Consider the following 19731-nt stretch of genomic DNA (forward strand, 5'->3'; position numbering starts at 1 on the left):
CACACACATCTCTGGTGTTTCAGTGTCTCTGTGTTGTAACAGGCGCTTCTGCAAAACAACGAACACTCGACTAATGATGACTAAGTTTGAGAACTCTGATACTAACTGCCGCCCACGCAACAGAAACATGCTAACCGCTAATCAAACCACTAAACCACTCATTGCTGTCAGCAGCTAAACTAACCACTTCCTATGCAGTTAATGACATTTAAGAGGTTTTAGGTGGTGGAACTCTGCCTGACATGTGGCTTGATATTGCTTATTATCGCTCAACACACTAAACCCTCAAAGTGTTTAAAGTTTTCTACTGAAAGGGAGGTAAAAAAGCTGCTTAAAGAACAAAGGATTACAAGAAGGATAGATTGAACATAAGCCACAGCTGCACTCTGTTACTTCCCAATTAGCATATGCTAGCCTACTAGAACGCTAGCCCAAAAAGGGTGAACTGAGTAAACAATCTGCTAGCTAAAACTCGGCATGCTAGCATGGTTATTGTAAGCGTGTTAACATGCTAAAGTTGGCAGTTAGCTAGCAATTTAAGCACCCTTTTGCCTCAGTACAGCCTCACAGAGCTGCTAGCATGGCTTGTACTCTAGTGCTTGCTACCATAAAAGGAAATACTAGCATAACAGAAAATGACAAAATAGCCTATATGTATGATTTAACATGCTAAAATTAGTTAAAAAATACACCTAGCAAAAAAGAACAAGAATATAAAAGTTAGCCGCAGACATCTAGCTATTTAAAACTAGCATGCTTCCTAAAATACTCGTTAGCCAGAGTGATGCAGGGAAAACAAACCTCATTGTTCTCTGTCATGTTCATTTGCATATAGACAAATTTCTGCTTCTCAACTTATTTGAATTCTACACAAAAATGTTTAATGTGCTAAATTCTGAACAGCAGCATTGTCTAATAGTGACAGTTATTCCCATATTGCCGTTCAGCTGGGGAGCACTTGTAGTTTTAATGTGTGTGTGTGTGTTAGAGTTAGTGTTAGCAGAGCTTGTGTACACAGGACTGGTGTTTTAAATAGATAAGTTGGGACATTTGCCTGCGACTGATTTAGAGTAACTGTGGTCTAGTGTGTCCGTTAAAGACAAGGGGGGGGGGTGATAGAGAGAGGGGGAGGCAGAGAGAGGTAGACGTTGAATGGTTGTGTTAACGAGGAAGTTGAGTGAATACTGTTTTTATTCACACGTACTTCCCCTAATTTATCCATGCTGTCTTTTATGCTTGTGCAAAACACAGATATTACATTTCAACCTGTGACCTTTTTAACTGCTTAAACAAATATTCAAAGCCACTATAGCTCTGAATTTTGGTGTTTGTGCGTGTTTGTACCTCGTCCACTGCGGCCAACAAAGCGCAGGTCGTTGAATCGGGCCACTTGGTTCTTGAGGGCGGCCGTGGCGTTTCGAAGCTCAGCAGAATAGTTCTCGTCGTTTCCCGCCATCACCGTCACCAGGGTGCCATCAGGGATATCACCCAGTGCAACCACCTAGTGACATTACGGAAGAACCTGTTAGGACCAACATGTGCTTGTTTCTTGTGCTACAGTTCCCGTCGTGCTTTGGGGGACACAAGCAAGTATTGGTTTTATGCAGGGCGCCCATGTTTTGGCTTCCGCAAGTTAAAAGTCTCCAGAGTTCTTGAAGCTACAAACTCACATCTATATTTTTGATTTCATCACACACATCAGACTAAAAGAGGTGGGCCTAACTAGCTTACAACAAGCATACAACAACCTTACAACTACCTTATAACTAGCTAACAACTATCTTACAACTATATTACAACAAACTTACAACTGGCTTACAACTAGCTTACAACAAGCTTACAACTAGATTACAACTGACTTGCAACTAGCTTACAATGAGGATACAACTAGCTAACAACTAGCTTTCAACTAGCTTACAACAAGCTTACAACTATCTTACAACTAGATTACAACTGACTTACAACTAGTTTACAACTAGATTAAAACTGATTTACAACTAGCTTACAATGAGGATACAACTAGCTAACAACTAGCTTAGAACTTAATCACAACTAGCTTACAACAAACTTACAACTAGCTCAAAACTAGCTTACAACAAGCATACAACTAGCTTACTACTAGCTAACAGTGAGCTTACAACTAGCTTACAGTGAGCTTACAACTAGGTAACAACTACATAACAACTAGCTTACAACATGCTAAGAACTAGCAAACAACTACTTAAGCTAGCTTGAAATTTAGCTCATTGTGTGTTGCAGGAGCAGCTAGTTGAGTTCTAGTCACCAGAGAAACCTATTCTGACGCTAGCTTAGCAGTACAGTACAATGATGCAGGACAATAACATTAGCTGCATTCTTCCCAAAAGGTCTGTAAAACTAAATGCTTTTATTTTGCCAGGAGTTGTTTTTCAAAATGATTTAAAATACCACTTTAATCCAACCATTTAGAGTATAGTAGCTCAATGCCAAATCAACAATTGTTAGCTGTTAGCATCTCCTCTTTGAACATCCAGACATGATAATTATGAGACTTATTTTAGCTCTCAAACATCAGGTAAAAGCTGCTAATAATAAAATATGTTAAGTCATATAATAACACTCAGAGCGCACTAGAGAGCACTTCCCCTTCTCCACACCTACACACATATAGAACCAAATGTCTGCTGATTTCCATATTAACGCTCATCAAACCAAGCCATCAGTGTGCAAATGACCAGCGCAGATACTGTACTACACTACGCACAGCTTCTCCTTTAACCCCGAGCGCCCACAACGAGTAGCCACAGCTCAAATACTTTTATGTTAACCCCTTAATTTAACCCTGATTTTTTCCCTTAAAAAGCTTTGATTTCCAAGGAATAATATTGGTTTTACTCATTGACTAACTGGCCTTGAGAATGAGCTGAAACATCAATACGCTGATGTTCCAATAATCAACCAATGACTGTATTGATCTGAGCCTGAATGTTAAGCAGTTGGGTTTAAAATTCGGGTCTTTCCTGTACAAATAGTTTTCATTTAAGAAGCGAGAGAGAAAGAAAGAACACACACACACACACACACGAACACATACTGAACTTAGCCGGAGAGCTCCATAATTGTTTCCTTTTTCTTGTTTATTCTGTGGGGCTGCTTTCATGCTCCATTGCTGTTTGTGTGTGTGCGTCTCAAGTATGCAACTACACAAGTCCCTGTGCGTGTTTCACCATGTGTTGTGTGTCTTTACATATACAGTATGTGTGTGCATCATCATCCATTATCAGTGACATCCGCTCATGACACTCCGTAATGATGCATAATGCACCACACACTCGCACCGGCGCACACACATACAGAATGTGTACTGTAGATGTTAATGCATAAAACTCAATAAATCAATCAGTTGTGCGTTTTGCGGCTAAAAGCTGCTTTTCTGTAAATGCATTTTGTCTCAAAGTGCAGGAAAGCGTCCACATGAGTGCACGAGGGAATACGCTGTAAAGAAAATGAGGACGTCGTACTGTGCATGTAGAAATGCTACGTCGGATGTATGTTGTGTTATGAAACCACACACGTGAAATCAGATCCTTAAATCAGGCTTTTCATGAACCGCTTAAAATCCTGTTCAAGTATCTCAAAGTTGCATCGCCACAGGGCATTTTTTCCCCCTGATTTTTTGGCTTAAACATTTGTCCGATTTACTCTCACACTTTCAAGTTGCAAACCGGACCTTTAAACATTCTCTCCCTTGCTCATATGATTGTAAAACCTCTCTATTAGCTGGTCAATATCTCAGTTACTATGGCGACATAAATGACACGAAAATAAAGGATTTTTTGGGTCATAAAAAGGCCGAAGATTCATTAATCCCACCACAACAAATGTCTCAATGAATTTGCAGATTTTATATTAGTGTGCCTATAAAAGTAAAGGTAAATTGATGAATGAACTTGACTTAAAGTAGTGATACTGCAGTGTAAAGATGCTTAAGGTTTCCCCTAAACGTACGTTAAAGCACTACTCTCGGTGTGTTATATGACCATTAACATACATGTAATTATAAGGTGATTACTTGTGCAATATTTTATATGTACATTTATATATATGTGAATTATGTAAGTTTGTAAAGTAAGCTAAAGATAAGTAGAATTTAAAGAGACATACACACCTTAAAAGCGATGGGAAGAGTCTTGTTGCACCTCCAGTGAGTGGGCAGCACCGAGCACAGGAAGTTGGGACTGTCCGTCTTCATCAGCTCACCTGGATGATCTGAGATCACCTGAAACACAAACCGCCGTTACCCTCTGCGTGACGCTTGTTTAATGTCTGTATATTCATCTCTTTGTCTTTCGTACCTCCACCATGCCGCGGTCAGCCATGCGCAGTTTGCCCACCAGAGTGGCCCCTCCTCCGGCCTCCTGGGCGCCCAGCGGCAGGGCTTCAGCCATCTTTCCCCCCGAGGCGAGGGTGGTGGAGGGGGGGGTGTAACGCCGGCCGGGGGCTGGGTCTGAGGGAGGCGAGAGGACAAGGTCAGGTGAGTTCATTTTAGATTTATGGTGCCCTTTAAAGCTCCTGATTGTAAAATAAACTGATTACCATTCTACTGAAAATATTGGAACAATTTTTGAGAACATTTTTAAGCAATTCTGGTGAGAAATGTGAATATTTTCTCTTTAAAGATGTAATTTTGACTCTTTTTTAAACTATTTTATGACAGTTTATGTCGCAAAATATAAGAAACTAAGAGAAAGAGAAAGGGATGTTTATGGCAATATCTCCTGATTAAGTACACAAACAAAACACTTAAATTGCTAAAAAAATGAATGGACTTTGGTTGGTCTCTCCTGTGAATACTGAGTGACACATACGCTTCAAATTGACTCTAATTCCTGCTTAACAAAAATATTAAAAATCACTGAGAGAGAAAGAAAGAGGATGTTTAAAACCACACCGATCAGTCAAACACACACACACAGATGCATTATGACACACACTGTGCTAACACATACCAGAGTGTGCAGTCATCAAACTACAGACTGCAGCAACTCTCCGCTTTCAGTGAATAATTGTGAGAGAAGTGGCTCGCCGAGGGGATCTGATAAACAGGCAGCTGTCTGTCTCTCTCTGTCTGTCTGTCTGCAGCGTCTCCGTCCGCTTGTCACTCAGCCAACCCACAGTTGCAGCCACATGCAGGCGGTTTGGAGTTTAGCTTACAGTTTGAAACCCTCCCTGACGTTACATTTTATACTGTACGGACTGCGACCTCACTGAGACACACAACCACTGAGACATCCACTGCTGTATTATTGTTACTTCTGAGTTCCTTATGTTAACGCTCATTAAGATCTGGAGTCAAATATCAGTGTATGTGTGGTCTGAGAAGATTTGACTCGACTCCCTTGTTTGCTGCCACACTCTAAGAAGCTATGAAGCACTTATGGTTGAAGTATCTTTATATTTCTGCTGTTATTTTTCTTATCTATAACCATATAATACAATTATAAATGGTAGCAGTTTAAATGAAGGACATTTGAGGAAGCACCAGAGCTGTAGATCGTCCTCACGGCCCGGCTCGGCGCTGCACCAAAAGGCCGAACAGGCAGGATTTGTGCCGCTCAGTAACAGCAGCAGCTTTATGAGCAAGTACGCGCTATTGGACCATTAATTTTACTTTGTTCTGCTTATTATAATATGTAATTTATATGAGCTTTAGATGCTGGTTAGAGTTTAATCCAAGGGGCTTCTGTTACCAAAATTAACAGACACTTGCATGTGAATTTAGGGGGAAAAGAAAGTGCTTCAAAATTAATTTAAGACACACAAAACAAATATAAGTTTATATTGTATCCTAGATCCATTGCAAGGCTTCATAACGGTACAGAAACGCCGTCATAATAATATACATTTGATTATATTCTATAAAAAGGGCATCAAAGTGTCTAAATATGAATCACCTTCAGAGTCAATGTGATATAAAAGTTGTTATATTGTGAGCAAGATTTGTATCTATATATTCCTTTATGATGCATCATTTAATAACTGCTAAGTCACAGTATAACCGAGCCTGTCAGTGTTGGTATCTGTGGTTCATCAATGGAGGAAGTAGCTTTTAAAAAAGAGAAGAACATTTCTACATTATAACCTCCAAACACGCTGATATAATAGCATCAAATCTATGGGACAGCACTTTAAGAGGTCCCTAAACGCAACACCATCGTAAACACACTCATGCAGAGAGGCATATTGAGTTTTAAAGGGATATTAAAGAGATCAAAGAACACTTAAATCCATCATATTGATGCGCAGATGACGCGCATATGTTGCCTGAAGGGGACATGACACTGTCAGCTCCGGCATGCAGTGCAGAATAACACAGAGGAGGGAGTTTATGAATGATTTTTACACTTTTCTGTACACACTTTAAACGCTTAAGTAATAAAGAAAGGACTTTTACCGTATTTGGCGTCCCACAGAAACACCATTTGTGCGCCACAGTGCGCCCACAGATACTCAACTTCCCCGATCTTCACAATAAAACCTCCCGATTTAGTCTTGAAATGAGGATTCTTTTCAAACTAAATGTCGATAGTTTGTCACTAAGTCGACTTCTTGTTATTGTCCGTAAAAACTCGCCCACAGTAGCGGTGCTGTGTCCCGTCCAGACGCGCCGGAGTTCAGTCTGTTGTGCGTGAAAGCCAGGAACAAAACGGTGTCCAAAGCGGATTTCAAACGCTGAAAAAAACACGACTGTGTTTTTCTTGTGTTGTCCTTTCAGAATAAAAGTCACTCTGATACGTGTAGTGGGTTTTGTGAAGTCTTTAAAGCTGCTTCTGGCTCCTCGCAGATGAGTTTAAGCCTTCAAAAACGTAAGGCATCAAAAGTGAAAGAAAAACAACATAAATCGGAACTATTTTACTTTAAATCTGCTTTTTAATACCGAATCTAGCGCTGTGCACGCCGCAATCTCTCTCTCTCTCTCTCTCTCTCTGCTCCCCCTCTATGTCTCTCCCCCTTCCCGTCTACATGAATGGCATCCCGGCTGACAGCGCGAGCCTTTTACCGGCAGACCTCAACATTTGCATTTCATCTGTTCGCCAAGCAGACCTCGGCCAATGAGCAGCCTCGCCGCTGGCTGCCGCTAGAAGGCGACTGACCAATCGGCGTTATGTCCGTCCGGCAGGGGGCGGGGCTTAGTGGAGAAAGAAAGAAAGCGGAGCAGCACTTCCTCACGCGCTGAGGGAGAAACTGACTGCAGCTCAATGAGGGATCAAATACTACACAGATATAAAGCAGGATGTTGCCTTAAGTCTCTGGTTTGTTTTATCTATTTAACTGAGCAAAGAGTGAGACAAAGATGTATTAGAAAAAATCTTGATTTAATTTATAAATCTAAAATAAATAAAAGTCTAAAATAAATAAGTCTCTGACTTTGTCTTCGAAATTATAAACACTCACTAGACTGTGACAGGTTAGGATAATAAATGCAGAGCATTACAGCAGAGTGTCAGTACCGGATATGACCAATAGGGGGCAGTAGGTGATCTGAGTCATAGCACTGGCCTCCTGAAAGCCTGAGAGGATGAACAGCAGCGCCAAATCAAACATACACGAGACAATCAAAGCGCTCAAACCAGACTTCATTTAAAAAATTAGAGTTTTTATCTGACGGAGCTCAAGCAACTAAAAAAACAATCCTGAATTATTTGGAGCCACAAATTTGATACAGTCCAGCGTGATTCAGTAATTTGATTCACACACATTAAGCTCACTCATCATGCGTTCATCATGCTTCACACAGAGAGACACATTTTTTATAATTATGTGCATTAAAATAATTCCTACAATTCCTGTTTATTAATGTGTAATTAAGTCTTATTAAGTTTTACATTGGTCATATTTAATGTTATGATCTCAGACAATTGTAGGATTAATTCAAGGTGCAATTGTATTAGAAATTTTAGTTGGGATTTCCTTTTTATAGTGTTATCTGTCTTATACTGCATGTCAGTATAACTAATTCTAATTATTATTAATTATATTTATTAATTTATAATTATAATAATAAAACTACATGATAAGAGCACACCTTTTAAGCATGATTAAAATGATGAAGTGTATAACTATTTGCATTTAAGTCCATATGCCATGGCTCTAACGTTAATTCAGCTTATTCTAATCAAAGCAGGAATGAGTTAATTAATTAATTTGTTATTTTATATCGTTATATTATTATATGTATAAATAATCAGTGATTATATAAACTCAGACAAAATGATACCAAATAATAAAAGTGAAAGAGAAGATGAAAAGAACCTGAACTTTAAATAAACCCAAGAAAGATTAAATTGGCACATTTTTAAATGGAGTTTGGTTTTATCTATATGCAAAATCAAGCAGCTTTCCGCAAACAGCACTGTGCTGCATTTATTCTTAACAAACAGCTGTGCAGCATCTCTGCATCTCCCAGAATGCAACATGGTAAAAGACAGCTTCAGTTAACATTCAATCCATTGCTGTTTAAAATATGACTAGATCTAAATGTACGACTCCAACCACGTTTTGCCAACTCTTGTTTTTGAAAGGCGATAAAAAATGTTTTGAAAAAGTTATTGGAAAAATGTTATAAAAAATAAACACCTGACATTTAGAAACTTGAACATAAATGACAAAATATGTCCTGAATGTTGGACACTTTAATTGCTAGTTCAAACTACCAGCAAACTTAACAATCCTTTACATCCTAATGCACAAGTATGGAGTACACCGTGCACCAGCCTGCCTCAGCACGGCCTTTTTAGGAGTCAGTCGGTTTGATTCGAGTTAAATCAGCACGCTGTCGGATGAGTTTTAGAGAAACGCCAGTCTGCCTCTGCCTCCGTCCCTCTGTAGCCGAAGGGGGGATGATAAAAAATGTAAACGCCTCCACTCTCGTGTCGGCCTGAGATGGACGTGACGTGATTTGCCCTCGGAAATATCTATTTTTCACTTCCTCGTCGAGGGCCTGTTTGTCCTTTTTCCTCTGTGTGTTCAGACGCCTCAAAGTTGCGTGTCAAAAAAATCCACTGATTATCACTGAAATTGCGTAAAAAGCTGGAAAATGAAACCAAAATTAGACCCCTTTTTTCCCTTGCATTCAGCACCTGCACCTAAAGCACTTCTGTCAAGCTGCAATTTCATCAAAGTTAGCGTCATTAAATCTGACACTGGACATTTATTCCACATAGAACCACACTTATTAATAATTCAGACTCTGAAGGATGCTTTGAAACTATATATGTGTGAATTTTAGGCCTTTTGCCAAGCGACAGACGGATTCTATACGCAGGTTTAAACGCTTATGGCCACTCACAAAGGCAGGTATCGTCAAACATGCTGCTTATGTAGCACCTTAATGAGAAAGCCTGCTTTTAAAATAGCCCTGTTACATAGTCCTTTATACTTTTAGATTAAAGTCATAATATTATTTTGAAAGAGCAGGAAATTATTAAATGAGTTGTAATGTAAAAAGACAGAATTAAAACAGAAGAAAGAAAAAGCACGACAGAGAGAAAGAGGTCGGATTTCACTCTGCAAGCGTTCACCACTGACTGACTCGTAACGTGAGCTGGTCATTGTCCCTCGGATCCATAATCAATGCATAGGCACAATCGCCTATCTATTGATACCAGCATTATTCCATATCATCAGCCAAAGTATAAATACTTAAACGTCCGAGGATCCAGCAAATAAAATAAGAAGAAATCACAAAATTGAAGCTGGTTGAGTTGAGTTTATCATCTTCTAGAACCAGATTTAAATCAATGTCTTAGTGTTGAAATTAGAGAACAACCCAAAGACATGTCAAACATTATTATTAACCCCTGCAAACCCTTTTTCCAGACAAGAACGTTGCACTACAAAATCTGCACAGTGCAACATCTGCATGATTAAGTTTAGAGATCCCAAAATTCTGCTAAAGATTAAAATACACAATACAACCTACTGTGGCCTGAACTTCATTTACTGCCCGAAAGAACTCGTAGAACTCAAGCAGAACCTCTGGAGCCCTTTAAAGAATTACAAAACCACCTATAACAGTCTAACACAGCGAATAACTCTGTAAAGGATAAAGGAGCAGCACAGGGACAGCAAAGGCTGACAAGTCAAGTCTTTGCATTAGCAGCAGAGTTCGGATAACGGTGTCGCAAGTCACTGAATCAAGCTCTCCGTGAGAAGCTAAAGATCATACAAAATATCCGTTAAAGTAGCGCTACCATTGGAGTGTTAAAAGAAAATATTTTGGGAGTTAAAGTTTGACAAGCACTGTAGAAACTACAACACGATACACATGACAAAAACACTAGTAAACAGTGAGTTGTACCAGGCATGAAGACACCATGATGATGATGACTATGAGGCAGAGAGAAGTAAAAGCTTTACCAAACAGTCCGCCGCCTGTCCGGCCTTTTCTCATCAGGTACATGGCCCAGGACAGGGGGCCCGAGCTGGAGAACGCCCCAGGGTTCATGCTTCGATCCTGGGTGCAGAAGCAGCAACAGCTGGGGCCAAACGTCCGACACCCAGAAGGAAGAGCAAAGCAGAGGGTATCAAGGGGAAGATACGGAGAAGAAGAGGGAAAACGGCAAGAGGAAGCTGGAGAAGGAAAGGTAAGATAGAAAAAGAACAACTGAAGTAATATTTTTTACTTTTTGTGAGTCCAAAGTCTCGGAGCTAACAAGAACACCTAAAAGAGAGCTCGAAAACGAAGCGCTCCAGCCCGTCCTCATCTTCTCAAACTGCTTTTATACCCCTCATTCATGTCTTTATCCCCCCTTCCCCCTCCCGTCATCTCACCCTTCATATTAGCAAAAACAAGAAAAAAGTGAGGGAGTAAAGAGGAGGAGGTGGAGAAGGAGGAAGGAGCCAGTCAAGCTTAATTCATTCCCTCCTTCTCTAAAGCGTAGCCACGGGGGACACGACTCCACTTTGCCCTCAGGCTCTTTAAAGCTGCTAATTTCATTTAGCTACTCAAATGATTTTTTCTCCCTTTTTTCCTCCCTCCCTCCCTCCCTCCCTTCGTCCTTCCCTCCTCCTCACCCTCCATCTTTCTCGCTATTTAGGAGTTCAGGTTGAAAATTGAGGTCACACACTTGAGAGTTTGTTTGCTGAACCTGTTGATGTGCTATTTTTTAAACTGTATTCATAAAATTTGGTTTTACGTTCTAAGGACAAGTTAACATGATAAGTATAGGAATAATTTTAGCTAATAGACACTAGCCTCTGTCAAGCTAGTTAGCTAGATTAGCTCAACAACATCCTCAGGTTAGCCTGTTTAAGCTACAACAAAAGGAAAAGTCACTTAGCTAATTCTATCTCCATTTCCCTTTATTTTCCTTTATGTGATCGCACTTGTAGCTTGTAAATGTCAAGATGACATCACTGTTAGCCAACCGCTAACTTCTGCTTTAAACCCTAGCTAGCATGCCTCAGAGTGGCTAACGGACACATTTAGCTTTGTTGTTTGTGGGTTGCTTTGCCTGTGACTAGCTCGTTAGCTAGTAAAGCTAAAAGAACTCAAAATCAGCAGGTTAATTACAATAAAACAGAGTGAATAAAATGCAGATGCTAGCCATCACTGTCACTGTTAACTTCTGTTTTGAACCCTAGCTAGCATGCCTTACGTATAGCAATGACAGTGGCTAATGGATACATTTAGCTTTGGTGTATATAGGTTGCTTTGCCTCTGACTAACTAGTTAGCTAGTAAAGCTGGAAAGCAACACAATCTGCAGGTTAACTACATGACTTAAGCTACAACAGAGTGAGTATTTAATTTTGATTTGACTGGATTTTGGCTAGTAGTTGACTAGCTAACTACCACTGCCACTGCTAACTTCAGTTTGGAACGCTAGCTATCAAAACTTGTTGTGGAGTAGCATTAAATGTGGCTAGATCAGTTAACTATGGTTAATATTCTACAACAAAGAAAGAGTGAGGAAAGAAGGAAGGAAGGAGGAGTGTGTTTATTAAGTTAAGTTATTAAGTGTTTATGAGTAGAAGCTAATACAGACTACTACTCTTGTGGTGCCTATTCTGTAATTTGAGACAGTATACACACATCATTCCACACTTATATCAGTATGTACAGCTTGACTCCAGCTCAACACTGTAAGTAAAACTCAGATTTAATTTAATCTTCCTCATAGAACCATTGCTCAAAATACAGATTCACTACCAGACCTCAAGGTGACCACCACGACACACACACACTGGTGGACAGTGAGCTTCCCACAGCGACTCTCCCAGAGGCCCTCTGGCTGGTGACATCACCACAAAGTCCCTGCTTGAGTGTGTGTGTATATACGTGTGTTTGTGTGATTCAGAGTAAGACAGAAAGTGTGTGTACGCGGACTGTGACTGTGTGAGCAACCTCAGACCAACAGTGTGTCTGGTGTGTCGCTGGGTTATGGTGAGCCACAGTGGTCGTCTGAAGTGTGTGTAAGCCAAAACCAGGCCCGCGAAAGCTACGTTTATCCTGTGTGTGTGTGTATATGTGTGTGTGTGTGAGGTAGGCCATATTGTGGCTCTGGAAACAGGACTGCTTTGGCAGTCAGACAAATGCTTTTATGATATGTTAGACCTGCTTCCTGGTTGGTGGACCGCTGTCATAAAAGGTTGGTTGCTTGTTGGGTAAATAGGGACTTCTATTTTCCTCATAAAGGCTGATCCGTCCTGTAACTGTAGTTTGTGCGAGTATAGCCGCGGTTGCTATAATCGTGTAGCTAATCCTACGTTAGCTCCCTGTTCACTGTCAGGAACCTTTTCTGTCCTGCTGACCTTTAACCTTTAAAACAGACACTTTTGTAGTAGTGTGGAGATTTTTCCCTATCTTTATTCAAGAGTGGGTTTTTTCATTTTGAAAAGATATTTGTAACACCTTCCCTGCTTTTGCACTCAAATTGCGCCTGTTTGTATTCAGATATTGCGCTTCCTCTGCCTTGTAATGTTGCTTGCGCAAATTTCCTGCGCTCCGGCTTCAACCTTTCTCCTCTCACTCAGGCTACTTCTGTATGCTTTGAAACATCCGCTCTAAATCTGCTCTTGGATTTTTTTGTCGCACCGATCCTTTCAAAATTCCACCAACCAATAGAAAACCAGGTAGAGGGTCGATCAATGGCGTTATCTCTACCCTGTTGTCAGCGCGTCAGGCTTTACTTTTTTGAGCGTCCCGTATGGATTGTTACTCTTTCACCGTGTTTATCATAACGGCCCACAAAAGTATAACTTGCTTTCTCTACGAATTCCGGAATTTTCCGGCCAGTTGTTGATACAACAGTTTGGAATGTTTTAAGTTAAAGAGCCACACTGTAGCGATATTTGAGTGCAGCACACATTTTGAGGGCTAAAAAAAGTATTGCGCAAAATCAGTCAGTCATGCTCTCAAAATGAAAAAAAAACACTCTGGAATAAATATTTTTATCTTTATTTTTTAGAGAAGCAGGCGCTTGTATTTCAGCCTCCCCTCGCAACTAATTAACAGTCAAAAAAACGGATAACTTTGGTTTCTACAGTCACATAGTTTTGAGTTATTTCCGTCATGAATTAAACAAACAAACACTTCACTGTTGAAAGTATTATTGAGGCTTAAAGTTCGGCCTCCCGCCATAGTCCTATAATTTCTGTACAGGCCCTAATACCTATTTTAAAATGATTAATTAAACTACATTTGAGTGTCTGTCATAGTAATGAACATTTTCTTTCAGGAGATCAACTTCTACACGCTCTAATCCTGCTGAAGTGGAAAAAAACTAAAGGACACCTCTCCCTCTGCCAGCGGCTGTCTGTCCCCATCGTCCCCTGAGCTGAGGCCACCCCGAGGCCAGTGACCGTGGCATGGCGAGGATCAATACCACACGCACACACACAGGCTGCCACCCTGAGCGAGGGATCGATGGACGGAGGGAGAGAGTCTGGGGAAAAGGAGGCGTCCTTTTTTATTTCTCATCGGCACCTTTAACACCTCATCTCAGTCTACTTGGTTATCTTTCTTCACGTGTGATACCCGGTTTATGTTCTAAAATAGATTCATGCAGGTAAACTTATATATTTATAATTATTTAAATAACAAATTTAATTTACACATCCATTGGTTAAAAGAAGGATTGAGTGTTTTAGGGGTAACAGTGGTGTAAACGTGTTGCGAATATCGGTGAAAATCTTTACAAATTAAATCATCTTTCGTGCCTTTGTTGGCAGTTTTTCCATAAAAGGAAACAACATTAGCTTTGATTACACTTTATGCTGTTAACTAATCTAATTAAACTTTTAATTCAGTTATATTTTTATATTTGATGTGCATCTTTTTAAGGCTTTATTTACCAAATCTGATACCTGGTACCTCATATGTGTGTGTAATCCAGGGAATATAAAATCAAATGATGGCTCTTTCCTTATTTTAAAAGGATGTTTTTGCCAGTGAAATAATTAATTTACTAACTAATAAAAGTACAGTACTTTAAACTATGTGACATGTATATAAATGGGCATTAAATGTAGTTTATTATAATTTTAATCATCCTCATTTTTAATAATTCACGAGCACCGTCCAAACTGGGCCTTTTGTCGAAAGATTTTTTTCTAATTGAAGCCTGTTTATTAAGTAGTAGAAAAGTGACTGCGCACACACACCCACACACACACACTCACACACACACACTGCAAACGGCACGGTTGAGTCAGTTCAGACACTTCAGTAGATTTGTATCGAAGCTCTCTCATCAATTGATCAGTGACGGAGGAGTTAGCAACTGTCTCTAGTTAACAGAGCAGCCAATTGTATCACACACACATACAGAGCACACACACACACACGCACACACACACACCTCCTCTATAATTCATGGGGTGTATTGTGCGGATGCAGTTAACTGCCGCTTAAAAGTAATTAATTGATTTTCTGACATATCAGTTAGCAGCAGCACCAAATGACACACACACACACACACACACACACACACACACACACACACACACACACACACGCAGGGTAAAATGCAGACTTGCACAAGGACATACAGTCACACACAGGCAATACATGATATTCATGCACAGTCCCATTACGGTGCAATTACACCGCTGTAATAAGACTTTTCAGAACGCACACACACAACACAGGCTGTCTTATATAAAGTGTCTGACATGATTGTGTTAATTGTACACAATATGTTTCAACAAACCATTAACAGGAAGTATAATTACATGTTATTATATATTAGGTATATGAAGGATGCCCCCCAAGGATTCTTTGTGGCCCGGGAAACAGAGGTTGCATTTGCCGTCCACATCTTAAGGAGCCTTTGAAATGGGATGGCCTTCGACGCGCCGCTGTGACGCAATCGGCCTTCATATACGTCCGCCCCGAATTGGGACGCAGCTTCTGCCTTCCTTATTCCCGCTCCTTGTGTCTCTCGCCTCTTGTGTAAACCCCGCCCTAATTGGACTCACCTGTGGTCGTTTTCCCTCGATTGTCTGCGTATATATACCCTGTTTGTCTTCCCTCTTGTTGCTAGTTCGTTCTATGTTCCTTCGTGTCCATGAGTACGTTTTTATATTGTGTTTTGACCATTGGCTTATTTTAACTCTGCTTTTTGCCTGTCCCCTTTTGGATTTTCACCTTATTGAATACCTGTGTATCGAACCTGGACTGGACATTAAACTCTGCCAAGTGTGAGTCGTGCATTTTAGAGTCACCTGTCATTCCATTGGTTGTGTTACAATAGTTCCTGAACCAGTGAAAAGTCCGACCCCGGGAGCAGGGACTTACCACCTGGTACTCTCCTACAGGAACTAAATCTACGACCTGTTTCCATCTAAAGTTAAGCTCCAAAATTTCCTGAAGCGTATGTTGTCAACCTGGAAGGTTCCTGTGATGTAAAAGGCCTTTAATTTAACAAGAGTGTATCAATCCGCTGCTGAAAATAGTCCCCAACAAATGTGTTATTTCCTCCTGTTTGAGAAACATTTTATAAACACTACAGCTACCAGCTGTTTAAGGACTTGACGTGTTCTTTAACATTTTATCATGAAAATATACGGAAATATACTTTGAATGTGAAAAACAAATTTGTGTTTTCGTTCTTTGTGTGTGTGTTGAATTATTCAGCCGGCCTCTGCGATGAGAGAAGATGGGCTTATTCTTGCTTAACTAAAGATTGATTTTCTGACACAAGACATGAAGAACAGACAAAAAGAAAGAGACGGACAGGTAGAGGGAGCATACCTATTCACTCGTGCACACAGTCATAGTTTGTGAAATGCTCATTCTTTTAAAGTAGAATAAAAAGGGAGGAAGACAGAGAAAAGTGAGACAGTTTCTCTGATGAAGAAAGACAGCAAGAGACAGAAAGAGAGACAGAGAGAGGAAGATAGAAGTGCCTCGGGCTGTGTTTAGTGCAGTTTGAATGGCTGAGCAGGTGCATTAGAGCAGAAACTTTTAACTCACACACACACACTTAAAGGAGAAACACACATAAACACACTGCAGGCCGGACGGCGAACACAGACGTCACAACTGATCAGAAAGGTTTACTGCAGCGAGTCCAATCCTGTCCACTCCAGAACTCTGTTAGAGCTCTGACAGATGCTTCACAACAAGGCTAATGTCAGCGCCGCTAAACTGAAGTTTAGTCTCCTTAAAATGGAGCCCGAACACTTTTCTAAATGAAAAACTCAAGTTGTGTGCACTGATGAAAGTTAATTTTCATACAAAGTGCCGTAGAATGGCAGAAAGTGTGCAGCTAAGAAGCTAACTTTCCTAAGCTAGCTCTCTTTTTTAAGCCTGTAGCTAGCTTTGATGTCAAACAGTCTAACAATACAGTTCATTAAAAAACTTTTTTTTAGTTAATAAACCAACTAGCAGTTCATGCTAGCAGCTCTGTCAGGCTGTATTTAGGTATTATAGTGCTTTGAAGTTAAAGCTAACAAAAGTGGCTAACATCCAAGCGATGACGATGCTAACATGCTGATGTTTAGCAAGCATGCTGCCTTCGAATGGAACTCCTTAGCTCACGGTTAGGACGTGGGACGTCTTGTATGCGACATGTTTTGTGCTAAAGAGGCTAAGTCATGAGAATAATGCTAGACCAGGACAGAATGGGGGACAAAGACTAGCTAGCAAGTGGGTGACGTAATGCTACAAGTGCTGAGGCAATATCAACTCGCTTAGAGCTTCCAGGATATTTAGACTTAAGTTTTTTCTTCCATAAGAGTGGGTGTTTATACAAAATCTTAAACACGACCCCATTTGGTGGCTCCAATGACATTTACCAAGATCACTGTGTTAAGATAGCATGTTAGCTAACATTAGCTAAAAAGCACTGAACACAAAAGTATATTCCAGACACTGACTTTGATCTCCGATAGCATTTAGTTTGTTGTGTTTGTTGCTACCACAGAACCCTGTTGATTAGTTTATCGTAAATAGGTCAACGCGGCTTGCTGTTGCATCATATCCTCTTTGTGGCTAAGCTTTGTGGTCATGCGCTGCTATTATGGTTGTGATGTAAGCTAATACAGGTCTGTACAAATGAGCATACCTGGAGTTTAGTCGTGTGGACCTTGTGGAGCTCTGAGGTTGTGTGATATGCCATATCTGTGTTGCACCTTCAAAATAAAAGACTAAAATAGTGCAATAGAGAATGATAGATTGGCTGATTTAGACTGGTAGGTGGCTGCATGGAGAAGCAGCAGTGGTGTGTGGATGCAGGCACGAGTCCAGGCCCAGAGGGCAGGAAGGGAAGGATGAGAGGAAGATTGAGGAGGAGATATCTGAGGAAGCGAGGGATTGAGAGGAGGAGGACAGCAGAGAACCTGCTGATGGTGAAAGTCCTTTAAAGTGTTATTTTTATTAACTCCTAGATTCACACGTATGGTTTTCTATTATATGCTGCTTATACTTCCACTCAGACCCCTGGCAGTGTAAAGCGTTCAAAACTAGCTCCGCCTTTCCCATCACTCAAGTCATAAACCTTTCACACCCACAGGCAATCTGGTGTCACCGATGAACCTAACAAGCACGTCTTTGGACTGTGGGAGAAAGCCGTAGCACCCGGAGGGAACCCACACATGCACGGGGGAGAACATGCAAACTCCACACAGAAAGGCCCGCTGCGTCTGAACCGGGATTCGAACCTTCTAGCTGTTCCAACACAGCTCCGAGGTACGAGTTGATCAGTTCTTTCTAGAAGTCATAAGAGAACTCTGTTCATTGCACATACTGTACACACACTTTAGTCTAGCCGTCATTAGAGGCCGCACCAAAAATCAATGAATGTTCTCCATGGCCTCGATCAGTTCTGACAGATAGAGAAGGAGACTTCCAATCAGGTAATTAGCTATTCGCACCCCTCAGGCTTTGCTTACTGTGTGTGTGTGTGTGTGTGTGTGTGTTTGCATGCGAAGTAACCCAGAAGATCCTGGCAAACACAAACGGGTCATCAAAGTGGAAGGAACCATCAGAATCAGCCAATCAGACGCCTCAAAAACCCAACCACACGGGGACGCACAGAGTCCCAAACGAGCCAATGAATAAATCAGAAGGCTTAGTCGCCGGGCGGAATTTACAATCCAGAATAGCAGGGCGCTAATGGGTGGTGGCCGCACATACACACACATAAAGACAACACTTTGCATTCACTTGTTAACCACAATGTGGGGACAAATGGGGATGGGAGGGAAGGAAAGGGGTGAGAAAGGGGTGAGGCGACTCTTTGCATGGCTTCTTCGTTAACCACAGCACCGAGGGGACCTCGCCTCGCCTCGCACGGGACACCGGTTCCACCAGGCTCCTCAGACACGCACCCGCCGTCTCGCCCATTAAGGCTGAGGGGAACCAGTGCGGTCTGGAGAAAAACGGGACGAGAGCGCTGAAAAACGCCCTGATAATCTGACGGAACATCGATCGTTAGATGGCTGTTCGCTGTTGGCGGTTTCTGAAAACTTCGGAGGAGGTTAGCGTCAGTGGGGAAGTGTAGCGAAGCAACGAGGGCGACTGAAAATAGACTGAAAAGTGACGACTTCCTGCAACATATATTTCCATTGTTTTATAGGAACGTTACGCTGCAAATGTATTTATTGGCAGATTAAGTGGAAAATCCAAACCCAACTGCAAACCTAAAACACAACCACTGACTTCCTGCCCTCAAACACACACACACTTACACGGAGGGTTTGGCGTTGACTGAAGTAGCTGCTGAGCTCGGATTGGGTGCCCACTGCGGTAAGGTTCAGCTTTACCATTACTGTTGGTCTGCGGCCGACTGGTGGTTCCCCTCAAAGGCACACAAACACAGGCTGATGGGCTAATGCTAACGTTTTCAGCTAATGCTAACACAAATAATCATTGGGGCCTTGTTTGTAACAACTGATCCCACGCACAAACACAAACCTCCATGAAGCAATGCTTACATGATGCCCAATTGTTCACTCAACGTATGAATAAAAAGAAACACATAGTTAACCTGTTACTTGCATTAATAGAATGGGACCAAACCTAAACCCAGTCTCGGCTCAGGTCTCGGGTTTTGGGTTTCAGGGTAGACGCATGAAGGCCTGCATCATGTGCAATATGAAGACGTGCAAAATATGGCACTTCTTAGAAACTACTTTTGACTGTTAAATTGTCATTTATATAAAGTGAAACTTAACTGAATCACACCGGTGATTGAAAAAGTAATTACAGTACTTTACTCATCACACAGCAGTACTTATCTTACTC

The 19731-nt window shown here is 41.1% G+C and overlaps 1 protein-coding gene across 4 annotated transcripts in view; it reads right to left on the reverse strand.

Annotated features, from left to right (window-relative positions):
- runx1 (RUNX family transcription factor 1) overlaps window positions 1–19731 on the reverse strand; it is a 44998-nt gene that overhangs the window by 11995 nt on the left and 13272 nt on the right. For 2 of the 4 annotated variants that reach the window (XM_069675320.1, XM_069675319.1), the window contains exons 1-4: window positions 6434–7019; window positions 4335–4486; window positions 4148–4258; window positions 1345–1501 (exon numbers count right to left, since the gene is read on the reverse strand). In XM_069675320.1, the coding sequence (XP_069531421.1) occupies window positions 1345–1501; window positions 4148–4258; window positions 4335–4486; window positions 6434–6461 (448 nt within the window). In that variant the 5' untranslated portion in view covers window positions 6462–7019. Of the gene's footprint in view, window positions 1–1344; window positions 1502–4147; window positions 4259–4334; window positions 4487–6433; window positions 7020–19731 lie in introns of those variants that run through there. The other 2 variants (XM_069675321.1, XM_069675318.1) reach the window with 1 other exon arrangement.

Source organism: Semicossyphus pulcher, unplaced genomic scaffold (assembly GCF_022749685.1).
Source record: "Semicossyphus pulcher isolate SPU_LCO1_2020_fin unplaced genomic scaffold, fSemPul1.0.p SCAF_24, whole genome shotgun sequence".
Lineage (NCBI taxonomy): Eukaryota > Metazoa > Chordata > Actinopteri > Labriformes > Labridae > Semicossyphus > Semicossyphus pulcher.